The sequence below is a fragment of the Parasteatoda tepidariorum genome, chromosome 6, assembly GCF_982258835.1.
Source record: "Parasteatoda tepidariorum strain Cologne lab strain chromosome 6, Ptep-v5.0, whole genome shotgun sequence".
NCBI lineage: Eukaryota > Metazoa > Arthropoda > Arachnida > Araneae > Theridiidae > Parasteatoda > Parasteatoda tepidariorum.
This window is the reverse complement of record NC_141760.1, coordinates 84285770-84304888: the sequence shown is the minus strand read 5'-3', so window position 1 is coordinate 84304888 and position 19119 is coordinate 84285770. Positions and strand designations below refer to the sequence as shown.

Here is a 19119-nt window from a genome sequence, read left to right as displayed (position 1 = left end):
GAAATTTTTTTATTGACGCGTATATTGCCAATAATTCGCGATCGTATGTTGACCAATTTTGCTGACTTTTATTTAATTTTGTTGAGAAAAATGCAATTGGTTCCCACTCATTACTTTGATATTGCATTAAAGAACTGCCGATTGCAAAATCAGACGCGTCAGTCCACAGACTTAAATTAGCACCAGGTTTTGGATATTTTAATAGAGTTGCATCGGCTATTGCTTGTTTTGCATCAGAAAAAGATTTGTTTGAAGTATCGGTCCAAATTAACGGTAAATCAGATTTTTTTGATGATTTGTTAGATTTCTTAATATTTCGTTGTCCTTCTAAAAACTTGGTTAAAGGTGATAAAATATGAGCTGCATTAGGAATAAAGCGTCGATAAAAATTAAATAATCCTAGAAATCTACGTAATTGAGTAATCGTATTTGGTTTTGGAAAATTTAGAATTGCATTAACGCGATCACTTAAAGGTTCAATACCTTTTTTGGAAATTTTAAAACCTAAAAATTGTAAACTATTCTGACCAAATAAGCATTTAGAGGGATTTATTGTTAAACCAAAATACTGCAGTCTATCAAAAAGTGATTTTAAATATTTTACATGCTCTTCGGGGGTTTCGGAAGCTATTAATATATCATCTATGAAAGCGTAAACGCCTTCCAAGCCTCTAGTTACTTCGTCAATAAAGCGTTGGAAAGTACTGGCTGCATTGCAAAGTCCGAATTGCATACGAGTACTTTCGAATAATCCGAAAGGAGTTATTATTGCAGTTTTATGTACATCTTCATGGGCTATAGGTATTTGATGGAAAGCTCGAATTAAATCAATGTGAGAAAATATTTTAGTTCCATGTAGTTCACTAGTAAAATCCATAATATTAGGAATTGGATATTTATCTTTAACAGTTTGAGCGTTTAAAGCTCGATAATCACCTACTGGACGCCAGTCCAAACTATTTTTCTTGGGAACTAAATGTAAAGGTGATGAAAAATTACTTTTGGATGGGCGCATGTGGCCTAAATCTAACATATGTTGAAATTCCATTTTTGCTATTTTTAGCCTATCGGGCGCTAGACGCCGAGGTTTAGCAAAAACTGGTGAACCAAAAGTTTCTATATGATGTACAACATTATGCTTAACAATTTGGTCTGAGCAAATAGGTTTCGTTATTTCAGGATATTCGTTTAACAATTTTTCATAATAATTTTCACCAAGAACAGTTTTAATTGAAATAATATCAGAAGTTTTAAAAATACAATGAGAATTTAAATTAGTAGTAATATCATTTAAGCAACGTTTTCTAATATTAGGTTTAAGATTAAAATAGTATAAAAAATCTGCACCTATAATATGATTAGTTATATCACAAATATAAAATGGAAAATTAAACTTTCGTCTAAGACCGAAGTCTAAAGTTAACAATTTCTTACCGTATACTTTTATGATGGTAATGTTCGCAGCTTTAAAAGTCTGAATAGGAGAAAGAGTTTTTTCTTTTTTATTTGCTGGAATAATTGAGCAGTCACTTCCGGTATCCACTAGAAATTGTTTGTTGGATTGTCTGTCTCTAACAAAAAGGCGACAATTTGTTGGAGGCAAGATGTTAGTCGCATTCACTCTTGCCTTTCTTGGTTTTTCTGGTAGATGCAGGGTTTGACACACTTTCTAGCATCAGATTTAAATTTCCGATGATAGAAGCACATTTTGGAGTTTCGATGTGGAGATGAGGATTGGCTTTGACGATTACGAAACTGTGCATAGTACCGGTTGCGAGACCTACTGCGTGTCCGCAATGCATCTACTTCTTTTCGTAGTGCTTTAACTTCTTCTAAAAGCTCAAAGGTGCATTGTTGGTTTGAAGAAACTTCGCTAACTTCACTTGAAGTTGACACTTCCATTACTTTATCAGCAATTTCTGCTGCTCTAGTTGAATTTAGTGAAGGAATTGCGGCCAATATCGACTGAACATGCTGCGGTAGCTGATTTAAAAATAGTTCCAAAAGTAGAGAATCTGAGATTTGGTGGGATTCAGCTCTTCTCTGCATAGTGCGCAAGAGTTCAGTAGGCTTTCTATCTCCTAGTTGCTCTCCGGAGAGTAAACGTCGAATTTCCTGAGACTTTGTTTCCCCGCAGCGTGCAATAATTTCTTCTTTCATCTTTTTGAAAGGATCGTCTACGTCAGGAGTTATAATGACGTCCCTTACAACTGCGGCTACTTCAGGAGGAATATGGGCGAGGCAGTAGTTAAACTTTGTTTTGCTTTCCGTAATCGGCTTCGGTGTCGCAAGCTGGAAAGTTGCTTCGACCATATGGAACCACAGGTGCGGATCAGAGATATTGAAGATAGGAATTTTTACTGCAGACGATTCCGCCATAGTTGCAGTTTCCTATTAATTCGATGATGAAAAATGAAAGTTGCTTGTATCGTCAGACATCCGGGTCACCATTGAGGTAAGCGAAGATAGCTCCTTTGAGATACTAATATTTTATTTAACATATTTATATACAAGTTGGTTTGAATTACAAGAACATCATCACGGCAAGTGATGGGAGAAATTACTGACAGGCTGTCATGTGCGTGCTGGTATTTATACAATTCTAATATGATGACGTCAGAACTCTTATTTCAGTTCACTTCAAAAATAAGTAAAAACACAATTGATTAAAGACAAACAGATAACAATATGAAATAACCTTGATTTTACGATGAGCGGCGAACCTATCACCACAATCTCTTGCAAAAAAAAATTCCATCTGTAGAGAAATATGAACCAATAAAAATCCAAGGAAAATATAAATTGTATTAATAAGAATTTGATGCAAATATGAAACTTTAATATTTACAATTGTATCATATTTTGCAGAAATCCAACATACTATTTAATTTGATCATCTAAAATGTGTATTTATTTTTATTGCAGCCATTAATTGTGTAACAACAAAAACACACATTAATTGATAATGAATACCATTGTATATTCTACAAAAAATGTTTTTATAATTTTCTTTAGTGTTTGATGTTTTTTATTTGTTAAGTTGAATTTTTTAGAATTATCTTGATTAATGAAATATTTTTTTACATGGAGATTGAATAATATGCCTTCAATTTTTTCTTCTACTCAATAAGTTGTTAACAGTTTAAGTATTTAAACAGTCTTAATATAAATGTTTGAAGCATAAACTTTAAATAGTAAAAGAAAATTTTTTGTTTCTGTTGTTTTAAGTATGAATATTTTTACGTTTAAAGCCTTTATATATTACTTTTATTTATTTTTTCAAATTTAAAAATGAAAAGCATAAATGAATTCAATGTGATCAAGTATGCCAAACACTTTTCCTTATTTTCTTTAGCTGGGATAGCAAACAATAATAAACATCAATGTGCCTTATTATCAAACCAAAAATTTAATAATTTAAGAAACTTATTTTTAAGTGATACTTTTTCATAAAAATTTGTTTTCATATATTATTTTTAGTTACAAGGTGTGGCTAGTAATTTCCAAGACGAAAATCCCAACATCGGGATTGAAGAGCATTAAAATGGTTATTTCTAAATCTTATAGAAGTACATTACAGCAGTTGGTGGTTACTTGGAAACATATTGAATGGATGTGTAATTCTCATTATATTTTTAAGAGTAATTAAATTGGACCCGGAAATAAATATTTGCACCTCATAATATAGTGCCGTGAATTTTATATGTTAATTTTTAATTAAATGGTTATTTTTGCAGGTCATTGAAAACCTAGAGGTACATCTCAATGGTTCCGATCATTGCCGATTTATGTGGTTTCCATACACAGATAGTGTTGTCATGTCTCATGCAACTCGTACAGAATTAGTAAGTTCATTTTAGATTTGTTCTAATATTGATAGTGATTGATATTGATAGAGAAATCACTGCCTTGAAATCCTTTTCAATCTTAATATCTTTTTATTTTTTTAATTTTATTGTTCAAGTACGGTGGAAGAAAAGATACTTCCATACATCATGTTTTATAGTTTTTCTACTTTGATAAGATTTTATTTTTAATTAGATTTGTCATTTCTTACTTTTGAATGTTTTTATATACATTATATTTTTTAAATCTATAATTGAATTTTCTTTAAAATCTTTATTTTAGAGGAAATAAAATAATCTTATAAATGTTACTAGTTTTTGGATGTATTTATGAATGAAATACATATTTTGTTCATGCTTATGCCAAAAATAAATATTTATCACGTGAATGTAATTTTATGAATTAATGTAATTCCTATTATTATATACAGTGTATCCAAAATAAAATGCGACCCAGAAAAATGAAACATGTACTACTGAGAAAAGAAATGTTTATTTAATGCAAATTATGTGTACTTAACGTTTTTAATAGCTATGAAGATTATCAAAGATCAACCTTTGTGGGGAAAATTTTTTTATTTCTTCTTAAATTCTTGTCTTTAGCATACACAACTTTTTTTAATTGTCCCCACAGAAAATAGTCTGAAGGAGGTCACAACTTTGGAATTCAGTTAGAAAAACTCTTTTAAAATAGATATGGTTGTTGCAGATTTATGGGCAATGACTCCTTCCTGTAGTAACCAACACCATCTTTTGCTCGTTTTAACAGACTAATAAATTGAGACTGTCTCGATATGATTAACTATTAATTGTGTTGTCAAAGAACAAGATTCGCTTACGGGAATTTCCTGATATTCGTGGGTTGTGTTTCATTTTAAACATACCATATATTTATATAATAGTAAACATGGCTGTATAGACCACAGAAAACTTATAAATAAGTGAACACTATGTATAATTTTAAATTAAAAAATTTATAGAAATACCTGTTAAGAAGAAATTATAGAAATACCTGTTATGTTCTGCAAACCCAGCAGATACTGGTCAGCCATATATAGGTTCTCCTAAAAAAAAATAAAGCAGTAGAGAGCCCTTTATTCTGAGGTCAGTAAATCGAACTGTCCGGAACCAGATAAATTGAATACAATGCATCTCTTTTTTTTCTTCTTGACTTCTCTAAATTTTTTGTTTTCTTCATAAAAATTTACTTATCTTTAGATTCTCTGAAAACAGTCTAAAAAAGGACAAGAAAATGCCATTTTTTTCTCTTTGGATAATGATGCACACTCCTTTCTATGGAGATCATGCTAGGCATTGTATTTGGTTAAGAGTTAGGGTGTTATTTAAACAAAAATAAAACTGCTTACTTTGTTTAGTTCTTTGTCTAAAATGATAATAATTTATTTGTGCAACTAACTTCATTATATTATATTTAAATTAGTTTCACTTTCTCAATCAAGATTCCAAATTTAAACTTTATAAATTCCTGTAAATTTGCTTTAATAAATTTGATTACATATTCAAACTCCTAATGCCATGAAAATCTGAGAAATTGCTGTTCAACAAGTTAAATATAGTAAATATCCTGTTAATGAGTTCAACTGTTCATTGAAATTAAAACCATCAGGTATAGTTGGAATCACATTAAATAGTAGACACATTTATCACTAGTATTTGCATATCACTGCAAATGAGATTTTGTAACTTAAAGTTAAATTGTTATTTTTATACATTAGTTTAATTATATAGTTTAAATTGTTATTTTTATACATAATGCATCTTAATTTCTAGAATATAAATCATATGATTAAATTTTAATTTTAGCCAGCATTGAAAGTAACATGGATAAGCAAGATATGGAATATGATATTTGATTATGGTGTTGGTTATCACCTTTTAGAATTTTGTTATTACATAAGGTAAGTAGCAAATATTAATGCAGCTTAAACTTAATCTTTTTATGCGTTTTCATTTGTTAAATATTAATGATTTGTTTAGTTCTCAAAATCATCTATCAAAGAAATACAAGGATACTTAACGAAAATATTTAAATGAAATTTAGTTAATGTATCACAACATGTCATAGTTTAAGCAATTTTAATCATTTCTTGAATCGATATATTTCTATCATTTGACTGACATAATGAAACCTGTTGTTTTTAGTTTGTCTTTTTCATTGATCCCTCAAACACTTAATAATTTATTTTACAATCCTTAATTCTTAGCATTTAATTGTTTTGTTGAATGATTTAATTTTTAATACCATTGTGTATGTATTGCAGATACCCAGTTATTAGTTTTAAATTAAAAATAGAGTTACGAAAGTATTACTAAACTTATACAACAAAATATCACCGAATATCTTTTAATATTTTTTTCTTTAATGTGACAGCACAAAAGTATTACCTATATGTTTGGGTACTATGATGCCGACCAATCATTTTACGTGTGCAATTTTGTTGTTAGTTTACTAAACACGGTTTATAGCAGCCATCGAAAAATTTGTTGTTCAGTTTGCAAAAATATAGTATATAGCTGTGTCACAAAGTATAATGCACCTCATTACATTTCTAATTTCGAAAGTGCACCATAACAGAAAAAGTTTGAGGAACTCTGTGGTAAAACATCTGAAATCTTTGATGGCTGTTTTTCAAAATATCTTTTAATTTTGAAGCGGAAAAGCTTCTTGTGAAATAGTGAAATGAGAAAATGTTGTTCTTGTTGAAATGGATTGTTAGTGCATGTCACTGATTATACACTGAATCATTGTTTCTTAATCATTTTAATATATGAATGTAAAAGCAAAACTTATTTTATTAGAAACTAATATTTTTATTAAAACATGTGATTTTTAATACAAAATTCTTAATTCGCTAATTTTCTTTTCCAGCACGTTTATGCCTCATATAGTTCCATACATAAATAGATTCTTTTACTACACAGTTTTTTCTGTTTACACTAGAAAAATTGATAGAAGTTATAATGTATTCAACTTTGAATGTCTTTTTAAGCAGTATGTTAATGAATGGGCTATTCCTATGTAAGTATATTTTGTTTTTCATTCCTTCTGCTGGAAATATTCAAATCAATTATTTCTCCTATTATATTATCTGTGTCATAATAGGTGTTCTAATAAGACAAAAATTTATTTCAGATAAGCAGTTAAAAGTTTGAAAACTAAATTTTACACTAAATTCATATGACAGGGCATAACTTTTTTCTCCCAAAATTTTTCGTTTTAGTTCAACATTTTTTTAACAGGTGAGGCTGCAGATAGTGAATATGTAAATTTAAGATAAATTATTGAAATCCTAATCATAATTTTTCAAGGAAAAAAAATATATGAACAAAAATCAATATTTTCGAAAAAAGAATATAATACATCACACCATGCCAAATTAATACATGTGAATGATAGTGATGGTGGATGTTTTGAAAATATTGTAATGCAATTACTCTTCTAAAAAAAAAAAAACATTGAATAAGTTTTCAATTATTTTTCTTTAACTTTCCTACTTACTATCTGCAACACCATCTAATAAAAATAAAAAATTGTGAAAAACCAGAAATTCTTGAAGGAAATAAGTATCCAGTTGCATACAATTTTTAAAATTTTGTCATTCAAATTTAGGACAATGTATAAATTGATTACAGTGTTTATTACTTATAGGAGATTGAAATTAAATATAGAAAAATTGAGATTAAACATAATTTTTAATATATAATCCTAATGTTGCTCAATATTGTGCAGTGGCTTTAAATCCTACAATTGTCAGAACAGAATAGTGTGTGCTTAAAAAATTATTTGTTCAATGTAATTCCATAAATCTTTATATAAATCAAATTTAAGTTTCAAATTATTAAGTTCAAATAATATTTGTAGATTATTTTTTAGTTTGATCTTAAATTATTCTCTCTCAAATTCAAAATTTAAAAAAAGAATCATTTCTAATTATGTCTCAATTGTTTAGAATATAAATACATAAAACCCTTCGAAATTTGATCTCAGCTTAACAATATAAATTAAAAGCATTTTTTTGCCACATAATAATTTTTAAAAATCTCAAAAATGTAGTCTTGTAATGTCAACTTCTTGCATGCATGCTCTGGAGCACTTTTTTGGAACATTAAAAATTAAATATTAAATAATATTAAACTCAAAATAATGCTACTAATCTTCAGGAATTATGACTAGAAACATCTTAATATACATTTATGTAAAATCAAAGTTGGCAAGGTTTAGGTCATAATGGATTAATCCATGGTTCAAACCGTCCTGTCCAAAACTGTTTTAAACTGTCCAAAACATTTTTATTCAAATTATGTCACAATTTTTAAAAAAAGTATTGTGAAAAATATAAGGTTAATTTTTGAACAAGAAACGAAATGAAGACAAATTTTTGTCTTATTAAAATAGTTTATTATTATTTTTAACCTTGTTTTATTTATTCTTATCCAAAAAAATAATTTATCAGTATTAAAAGCATATTTATTCAAATTTTTTGTTGTTCAATGAATTGTGGAGCTTCAAAAGTTATAAATCTTTTTCCTGTTATATTATTTTCTTTTAATAAGTTAAAGCAAAATGTATAAAAAGTATCAAATATTTATTAATCTATGTAATTATTATGTGTACAATGGTTACACATATAGAATTTTTATCTTTTACCAATGTTTAAGGTTTTAGACACTTTAAGACAGTTTTAGTCATTTTAGGACAGTTTTAGACTGTAAAACACATGTGTCCTGTCCAAAACCAGTTCAGGATGTCCAAAACCCCAACCCTGTGTAAAATTCTACAAAACATTTTTGATCTTTGTTTTGGTGTTAATTTACTTTCATCGCATCTGGAATTATACTTAATAATTCCTTTCAAGCCTATTTAATAACCATAAATTTGTATTAAATAATTTCAGTGAAAAAACTGGCGCTGTTCTATGGGAACTTAGAGAGTGGATTGAGACTACCCCAGAAGTGTATGTTCATTTCCCCATAGAAGTTAGATTTTGCAAAGCAGACAACATTTTCCTTAGTCCAGCTCATGGAAGAAATACATGTTATATTAATATTTTAATGTACAGGTTAGTTTTTGTTTACTTTTTCTCAAGGAAACGTTTCTGTATGTATGTTTGTGTATATATATATATATATATATATATATATATATATATATATATATATATATACACACAAAAAATCGAAGATTAATATATATCCTCGATTTTTTTTTTAAATTGTCTAGTCAATTACCAAAATATTTTAATCTAAGTAAAAGTATTTAATTATATATTTATTATTTCCTTAATCTGGTCAACCCCATCTTTTTTAGTAGCATTATTTTTAAAGTTTCTTGCACAATATTTTAATTATAATTGTTATAATAAACCCCAAATGCCTATGCAGCACTTTTCTATTTAATGTTACAAAAAGATATTCAAAAAACTTCAAGAAACAACAAGTTGTAATAAATTTGCTATAATAAAGAAAAAAATATTTGTTAATAATGGTGGGATATTAATGATGAAACAAAACATTGCTGTAAACCTATCACAGTTCGCGAATATTTATTTTTATGTATTAGATGTAAGGAATCTATTTATAGGATTTCATTTCCACATAGTTGTGAAGGTTTTTGAATAGAAGATATTAATTATTATTAATTTATAGAGAAAAGGATTAAATTAATTTTTTAAATGATAAGAAATATTTAATACCTATTTTGGCATCATAAAAATGTTCTTAATTGAAAATGCTTGTTATTAATACTTGTTAATATTAAAACGTGTTTTTGTATTTACTTACATTAGGCCATATGGGAAAGACGTACCTTATGAAAAATATTGGGCAGCATATGAAAAGATAATGATGGAAGCTGATGGCAGGCCTCATTGGGCTAAGGTAAGTGTTACAATTTATTTCATAATTTAAAATTTTTAGTATTTTAATTAAGTATAATGGGAAGTTGTTTGAAATCTATTTTTTGTTTAATTTGATTGTTTAGAAAGATAGAATAAAAATGTTTTTTCCAACTAATTCTATATAAAAATCAGTCATTTTTATTGTATTAAGAATGAGAATTTTTATGTAAAATTTTAAAAAAAGTTGAGCTTTTTTTTGACATAAAAGCTAACAAATATTACATAGTTCCCATGCAGCAGAGATAAGTATTAATTACGTGAAAATAACGTTATAATGCCACAAGGTTAAAAGCAAAAAAACGTTTCCACCGAACGTTTTATTTACGTTTCAAGTGGTAGTCTCGAATCCGTTAAATAAACGTTAAAATTTGGGTTATTTTTAACGCAAAATTGACGCTTTTTTGCCTCTAGTTTGACTATGGTGAATTTGGATACCAATCTTTGACGTTAATTTAACGAAGTTTGTTTCTTTTTTATCGTATTTTTTACGCTATTTTAACTAAGTTTTTAACGTGAATTTTCAGTTTTATAAGATCCGTCTTTTTCACCATGAATATTTACGTGTTTTTAACGCTTATTTTTATTAAAATAACGCACATTTAACGTTATTTTAACCAAAATACAAACGGATTTAATCCGTACAATTTACGTATTATTATCAATATTTTTAACCCTTATTTTGAGTTAGGTGAATTAATAAACTTTTCGCGTAAATTTAACTAAATTAATTTCAATTTTAACGTAATTTTAATTTTTTTTAACTAAGAAGGGAAGAAACCATTCCGTATTTTAATGTTTACGCTGCACTAAAAAATATAGCATTTAAACTTTTAATTCTTATCAAACTAAAACTAAAATAACGCAAAACAGCCGATATTAATGCTTTTTTTTAAGAATCCTAGAAAAAGCTTTTTGTTTTTAATCTCATACTTTTTGTAAATTTTTACAATTCAAATTATAACTCAACGAATAAGGAATGCAAATCTTACTACCTCTTCACAGCAACATACTAGTTTATTTACGAAGTTTCATGTCTCTCAGGAATTTTTAAAATTTTTCATGCCTAAAAGTTTGTAATATAAAGAATTGGTAGGAGAAAAAATTACTCAATACTTACATGATTTTCCAAACCCCTATGGAAAAAAATTTTTTTTTTAGTTCAAATTAATAATTAAGAAGTCTACTGCTCTCCTTAAATCCATGTTTCCAAATTGCTTGCTTGAAATTATCTACTCTTCTGGAATGCTTTTGGGTTCATTATTTTTTTTTTAGTTTTTAGCTTGAAAAATTTAACTAAAATTTACTTTAACACACACATGAAGTAAAAAAATATATATATTAACCAAATTTACCTTTTGATTTGTTTACTTACAAAAATTAAAATTTTTCTAAGTCGTATGTTCGTAAAAATTACAATTTTTAATCCAGATGAGCAGTTAACTTAATAATTTTAAATACAGAAAAAAACATTAAATCAAATAAGATTTATTAAGTTTTATTTATTTTACAACTATCATACAATATACAGATTTACAATTATAACACATCGCCACAGATCTGAAATATATCTATTCATAACTTCTTCCACCCTGCTGTTAGTATCACCTCTTCACTGCAATGTACCTGGAAAACAAATAACTATTTTAGCATATGAAAAAAAAATATGCCGGACAATAATATTAAAATGTTTCAACCAACAGTAGATTTCTAAAACGAAGCAATACTGACTAGATAAAATACAGAGTTAAATAAAATGTAAAAAAAAAAAATATTAAAACTGTTTATTATTTTCATGGAATTTCTACTAAATATATATCGATTGAGTACATCCAAATATTTAGATATAAGAAAATCTATTTTACAAATTTTACTCACATATTACACGACAAAATTACATACATATACAGCACAAATCTGAATTAGAATAGTATTTAACAATTTTTTTTATTTTTTATCCTAGCTAAATCTTACATTGAAGCCAACAGCAAGTTATAAACAAAACAAACAATTATTTTTTGTGTGGCTCGGAGGAGAACTCCTCCAGGCTTTTAGTCTGGTGTTGTCGGCTGCTATGGTAACAAGTAAGGGCACATTTCTAATGGGGGAACAATGGAGAAATAAAGGTGTCAATTGGTTTACCCCCACTGATCTAAAATCAAGACAAAACTATTCACAAAACACCCCTATTTGAAATGACTTTTTCTCATAACCACAGTACTTGCCACGACTTTCTGTTTATTTACTTATCATCAGAATTTTATTTTCCTCTCTAATTTTTTTCTTGCTCCTTAGCTGCAATTTTCATTCCTCTTCAGAATATTTTGCAAGAACTTTGTAGTTCAGAAACACAATTCCATTAGTTTCAGTTACGTAATTTTTAATTTCTCATTTATTAAAACAGTAAAAATACTATGCCTTTTAACACAAACAGTATCTTTAATATACAAAAGGAGTAATTTTAACAAATTCAGTAACTTATTAAACTATATATTATTTAGTTCAAGTGAAGAATTACATTTTACAATTGCCTCTGTTAAAGCTTTTTTAAACAAAAAATGGTTAATTTAAAAGTTCTTTAATTTCTGGAAAATCACTGCTAAAACTTAACACTTTACTCCAAAATACATTAGAAAGCTGTTTGGAGATTTAGAAATTCATTTCCACAACGGGATTCTTAGTAATGGTGGGGCATTAGCTTCCAGGGTGGGAAAAATAGGTTCTGTGTTCCTTGACCCTAGTGTGTTACTATCAGGTTGCTTGGGGACAGTAAATACCTTATTTGTTTAAACCACTTTAAAAGGACAGGATAAAAAATTTTAAAAAAAAATTTACACACAAAACACAGTTTTTGGAGAAATATTTTAATAAATATTTCTTCGAAAAATGTGATAAAATGAAAGGAACACAATGGTGTTAGTTAATTGTAGCAACATGACAGAATGTTTGGAGTAATGCAGTATAGCAATTTTGGACTATAGAAACAATTCGGAGGAACAGCTTTAAACTTAAAATTGTTTAACAAAATAATAATTTTATTCTTGGAACTAATTAGAAATTATCGTTCTTAATGCTGCATATATATATATGAGCAAAACAAAATTACCAACTTTCCACACCCTTGCAAAAAAATTAAATTAAAAATTTTTTTGAACAAGTATAGAGCAGATATATCAAAAAAAGTTTTAACTTATTTAAAGATGTGAAAACAAATATATATTTTTTTGTCAAACTGTAATTCATATAGTTTGTAGTAGTGATAATTTCCATTGCATGAACTACTTAACTTACGAGATATATAAGTTTTCTGCAATATTAGACATTTAACATAAATTTTACTTAATAGTTTTTGTTAAAATAAAAAGTTTGAACATAAGTATGCTAAATGTATACAGTAAAATGCAAGAAATTATAATAAATTAATGAAGACTAGTCAGGCTAACTCTTTTAGAAAAAAGTAAGCATTTTTTGCAACCTTGATATACACAATGAATCGCGTTTTAAAACATATTAATCATTAATACTTTAACACCAAATAATAAACACAAAAACATTCACTTGGTAAAAATAAGATATTTAGATAAAAGATGTTTTCAAACAGTATGAAATCAAAAATTTTTTCATTTAATGTAAGCATTATAATATAGTGCAGAAGTTATTGAAAAAAAAAACTTTATAAAAATAAAAGTGATTATTAATATTTTTTATTGTGATGATTATTTACAAAATGCGAAGAAGCAAATAAAGTGTGTGTTTTCCCACCAACAAAATATGAGAATATCACCCATAATGTGATACTATGATACTTTATAAAAATAAAGTATCATAGACAGATATGTCATATAAATAGAAAATATCATAGGTATAGTCATAGATATAAAATCATTGATTAAAGTTAACAATATTGAAAGTTCAATTTCTCATATGCGGAATTGTAGAAAACTGCAGAAGTACACAAATAAATAAATAAATATAAACATATATACAATTGGCTTTTTTAAAAATTGAAACAAGGATAATTTGAAATCTTGTGGCAGAATGTTTTTGAGCTATCTGCGACTAAACTCTGCAGCACTAATATCTAATTGCAAAATACATTTAATACAAACAAACACACATGTTGCTAATTTAAAATGGCAAATACTCTGTGTTAACAAAAAAAAAAAAAATAATACTGATTTTCTTAATTTAGCATGAAATATTTCTTTTTAATATTATGGGTGATATTCTCATATTTTGTTGGTGGGAAAACACACACTTTATTTGCTTCTTCACATTTTGCAAATAATCATAACAATAAAAAAATATTGAATATCATGAAATCCATAGTAGTAATTGCCCCCCTCCCCCCCCCCCCAAAAAAAAAAATATATGATGTAATTATGTAAATTGGACTGCTCAAAAGTGTGTTACACTTTGAAATTAGGTTGTAATAAATAATATCGTATAAAAAATATTAGATTTAAAAACTAAGGAGAAATCAACATCTATAACTTCCAAAAATTAGATAGAATTTCAAAAAAATAAATAGATAGCCTTAAAAAAATAGATACTCAAATGCACGATTCGAGTTTTCCATATTGTTTAAATATATCAAGATGGTTAAGAACCAAATGAAAATCAGTATCAATAACTGCCGAAAATATCATCGAAACGTTACGTCGATTTATGATATCAGTGAAAATTGAGTGTGCCAAAAACTGATTATCAAAATGCATGATTCAAATATTGCATGTTCAAATATTTCTGTAAAAAAGAAATGTAATATTTTCTTCTTTTCAAGAGAAAAATCCATAGCTGCAAACCTCTAGTTATAAAAATGCTGATGATAGACAAGAAAAATGCAGAAGGTTCGCAACTGCATACTAATTACTAATAAATTTATTTTTAAAAAAATACTCCCCTTTTTTTTAAAACAAGAAAAGGTAAAAAAAAATTTTAAAAATTTTGACCAGCTACTTGAAGGTACTATATTCATTTATTAATTCTTGATTAAAGGGAAATATATAAAATTTTAAGACACATTAAAATTAGTTTAATTACACTATAATAGTATGCACTATATATAAACTCAATGGAAATTATGGAGAAAGAATTACATCAAAAAAATTTTTTTTTGCAAAGATCCTTTAGTAGCACCTTTTGCTTTAACTAAAAATTCTTTCAAAACAATGTATTTCTTCTTTAGACTTAATTATTAAAAGTTTTTCGAGCAGACTGCTCATCAGACATTGATGAGCAGAATTGAGTCCTAGTTTTTTTACCACAGAAAACAACCTTTCGCATTCAGCATTGCTGTGGGGTATAGTCAATACAGTCTGACTTAAACAAAATACTAGCTATCGGGCGACCGGGTAAAATGCAGAAGATCTTATCTTCTGAGCGTAAAAGCAGAAAAAAATAGCTAAAATAAGTAAATATGCGGATAGCTTCTGCAAAATGCAGAAGGGTTGGCAGCTATGAAAATCTCTATGCAAGAACTATGTAAAATTCTGCAACAATGTCGCCGTGCCGTTGCGATTCTGCCACGGAGATTTGAAATACTAAGCAATTTGTATAAATCTTAATTCCCCGAGAATTTCCAATTAATGTTGTTAATTCCTTTTATAATTCATTTGAATGTTTGGTTTGAGTAGCCTCAGCCTTTAAATGATTCATCATGTATGATCGCTGAAGAATTCATAAAAGCAAAATAGAAGTTTCAGAATTTGTTTAAACTTATCAAAGACTATGAATAAAAAGACTAATTTAATGCAGATAAAGCACATATTTTTTAAGTGCCAGTGAAATAAAACATTGGAACAGCAAATATAGTGGAGGTAAAAACAGTAACAGTTTACCATTCTACTTGATACTAACGGTGAATCTTACACCAGAAACTTTTATTATAAATATAGTGCAAATGCTGATGATTGTGCATCAAATCATTAGGATTCTACAGTACATGTAAAATATATTTACAATATATGATAATTCATTTTAAGAGACAAGTTTTTGAGTACTTTTATTTGTTGTTATTGAAGCATGGGCAGCCTATTTAAACAATTTTTAATTACTATTTTTAATATCAGTAAAAGTTATTTGAAATAATTTTTAACAGTTGATTTGTTCATGTTTATAATTTCAAGAAATTTTTTTTACCCATTTTTAAGTACAAGAAAAAAGGAAACAATTCAAATACAGTTATTTCTTTAGACATACTTAATTCAGGAACCTTCAAATGAGACTTGATGGAGCTTCATACTCAAAGCCAGATCCTTTCCAAAGACCTTCCTCAGAAGTACATCAATAGATTATGAAAAAGAAAATTCATTCAGTTAATATGTTTAAAAACATAGAAATTATTCAAACATATTTTGTTTTGTTTATACGGGCATATTTATTATTCAGAACTAGCGAGGTAAGGAGTAATGGTTTGGCAGAATGTTAGCTAAAAAAATGGTGAAATGCAGAATATATTTCTATAGCAATATTTTTTTTTAAAAAAAATTCATTAATAAATATTTTTTACGAATAAATAAGCTTATTTATAATTGGAAATTACTCCATGCTTATCTATATTAGTGGAATGGGCTAAAGGGAATACAAAAAATTAAAGAAGAAATACTTATAAAAAAACTAAAGTTATAAAGTAAAATAGAAAGAAAAAAAAATATCATAATTGTTACAACAAAGCTTCTATGCTAAGAATAATATTTTCTGCAAAGCAGTATCCATAAAGCAACATTAACTAAAATATAATCTATTAGAAATATGTTATTAAAATGCTGTGTTACTAACAAAAACAAAAGATTATATACAAATGTAAAACAGAAAAATCTATTTTAATTCTCAAAATAAAATTTTAAAGCTTTACATCTCAGCTTTCCAATTATCATATTTTCCAGATAAGAATAAAGTCATTAGAAACTTTCTTAATTACTGTGTCATACACTTAATAAAAACAAAGTTTTTTAGAAATGTAAAAAGCTAAGTAAAAACCAAGACAAAAATTGTTTAAAAGAAAAATCTAGCAATAAAAATTTCAATTGAACTTTTTCACCTACAAGGGGTCTGTCTACGTTTTTCTGAGAGGTACCTATTTTGTGAAAATTTAGATATAATTTGTGAAAAATTAAAAACTATATTAAAAAATCAACACAAAAATATGGATTTATCGTTTCTTAAGGAATACAAAAATAAAATTATAAGAAAAAGTATTTTGTGAAACTGTTTTTCCTAAAGTTGATTTTGTGAAGGTACCGCTAAACGGTAGTAAATTCGGCCTAGACAGACCCCTGCCTAGGCATGTTTTTAGAATACAGTAACTATAAAAGAATTAAAAAAGTTTTAAACAGCAATGTAAATTTAAATAAAAGCTTGAATAAGAATAATTCTAAAGATAATTTAATATTGAAAATTAGTGCAATTATTTTCCTTATCGTGTTAGCTGATAAATTACAAAAACTGTTTCAAAAATAAGAAGAAAAATTTCCAGTAAATGTTCAACTGGGTGATTTTTTTATTATTTTTTTTTAAAGATATCATGTTGCAAAATAAATAGTCAAAAGACTATTTTGTCCATGTGAGATTTTCTCTTGCAATAGCTTGTTAAGACGATACTTCCACGACATTTTGGCTGAAGAACCATCTGCTATACTCTTGTAAAATTTATACCAATCAAGCGTGTTTAACCCTCGGTTCTTTAAAAAGGTAAAGTTAAAAGAAACTGCCATGAATCACAACTGCTACTACTCAACTGTTTTAAAAATGCAACAACTAATAGTTTTTATACTTTATAAGACAATAGTAGGTAAGTAGATAAGACAGCTCAAATTAATAACAATATGACAGGACTGTTTCACACATAAAACTTGTCTCGTCTTATTTGCTAATAAAAATACCATCTCGTACTGAGTAGGCAAAACAGAAATAAAAATGCCCGTATCATGATCTGCCGGTGAATAATCACTATATCTTCTAAGCAACTTCCATGCAGCAACCAGGAGGAACTAAAAAAAATTAACGGACGGAGATCAACTTGAAGAGTATAACTCGTAGCTACATTTTGCACACCTTTACATATTCTTTTAAAAAGTTAGCAGTTGGCATAACTGCTCACAATACAGAAGTAACCCTAATAGGGGATTAAAAGTTTAATGAGTATTTCTATGTTGTTACCTATGGCTAAATATTCATAAACTTCCAGCGATCCACGAAAAATTAAATATCTCAGAATGGGAATAACTCAAAGAATATAAGTTGTAGCAACCCTCAGGAAAACTTCTACTACATACTTCTTTTTAAATTTTTGCAAAGTACAAAATCTTATATTTATTTTTTTTTTTTTTTGCTTCAACATTTTTAGTTGGCACAAACTAGTTCAAATAGGGAAACATCCCCTTTTATTTGATTCATTAAATCAGGGGATAAATGAACAACGGCAGAATAATCGGCACGTGTTGGCAACTTCTGGTATCAGAGAAACTGAAAGAAAGAAAAAAAATCACAGAAAGGGACCAACTCGAAAGATATAACTTGTAACCATCTGGCAAACATTTATGTTTTTTTTTAAACTTCAAGTTTATATCTATTTGGTAGCTTGGCTATAGTAGTTTGTGCGACAGATTAAGATACGGAAATATCCCCTAAAATTAGTGAAACTGAAAAATTTACATTATAAATCTAGCTAAAATTCTTTTCTACTCTGGAAAATTTGTTTATCATCACCTGTGGCAGAATAATCAACAAGTCTTGGTAACTTCCAGTGGCTATCATCACACTGAAAACAAAACATGGGTAGAAACTAAGGGTATATCTTGTAGCCACTACCCCCTGGCAAACCTCTACATGTTTTCTTTTTTAAATGTATGCAAGTTTGAAATCCACAATAGTAGGTACAGTACAACAAATCACAGATGGAAAATATCCCCTCTACTCATATTTTTGTGTGTGAAGTCAACCATGATTAATAACATTTAAGTATTATCTTCAGAATAATGCTTATAATTGTTACTTTTTGTTAATTGTTATTTATTATAGCAACAAAATTTGCCAGGTGAATAAAATAATGCAGCATTAATTTAATAATTTTGATAATTAAAGCTTTAAAACGGAAATTTTCTTTACATAAGATCGCAACTAGTTTAACTTATTTCAGATTAATATTCCTTCATTAAGCTTAGGTGCCATCAGAATACTTTTAAAATATTCATGATTTTATTAAAAATATCTCAACTGCATAACAATCGTATATAAGGGTCTGTATTTCATCTCTTTACATTTTATGCTCAGTAAATGAGAATCAACAAATTCTCTTGCTTTTTTCCAAAATCGTTACGTTTTGTCATAGTTTGTTAAACTTCGCAAATGATAGGCTT

General features: G+C 27.5%; 1 protein-coding gene and 1 long non-coding RNA gene across 2 annotated transcripts in view; one reads left to right on the top strand and one right to left on the bottom strand.

Annotated features, from left to right (window-relative positions):
- The window catches only part of LOC107443895 (L-gulonolactone oxidase), a 32857-nt gene that overhangs the window by 8921 nt on the left and 4817 nt on the right, over positions 1 to 19119 (top strand). Inside the window, exons 7-11 of the mRNA XM_016057909.3 lie at positions 3738 to 3845; positions 5670 to 5764; positions 6736 to 6885; positions 8762 to 8926; positions 9653 to 9743. Coding sequence (XP_015913395.2) covers positions 3738 to 3845; positions 5670 to 5764; positions 6736 to 6885; positions 8762 to 8926; positions 9653 to 9743 — 609 coding nt within the window. The remainder of the gene's footprint in view (positions 1 to 3737; positions 3846 to 5669; positions 5765 to 6735; positions 6886 to 8761; positions 8927 to 9652; positions 9744 to 19119) is intronic.
- LOC147808190 (uncharacterized) lies at positions 11243 to 17751 on the bottom strand. Its single transcript, XR_015434764.1, has 2 exons — positions 15962 to 17751; positions 11243 to 11386 (listed from the first exon to the last, which is right to left on the bottom strand). It is a non-coding gene; the product is annotated as an uncharacterized LOC147808190 (long non-coding RNA).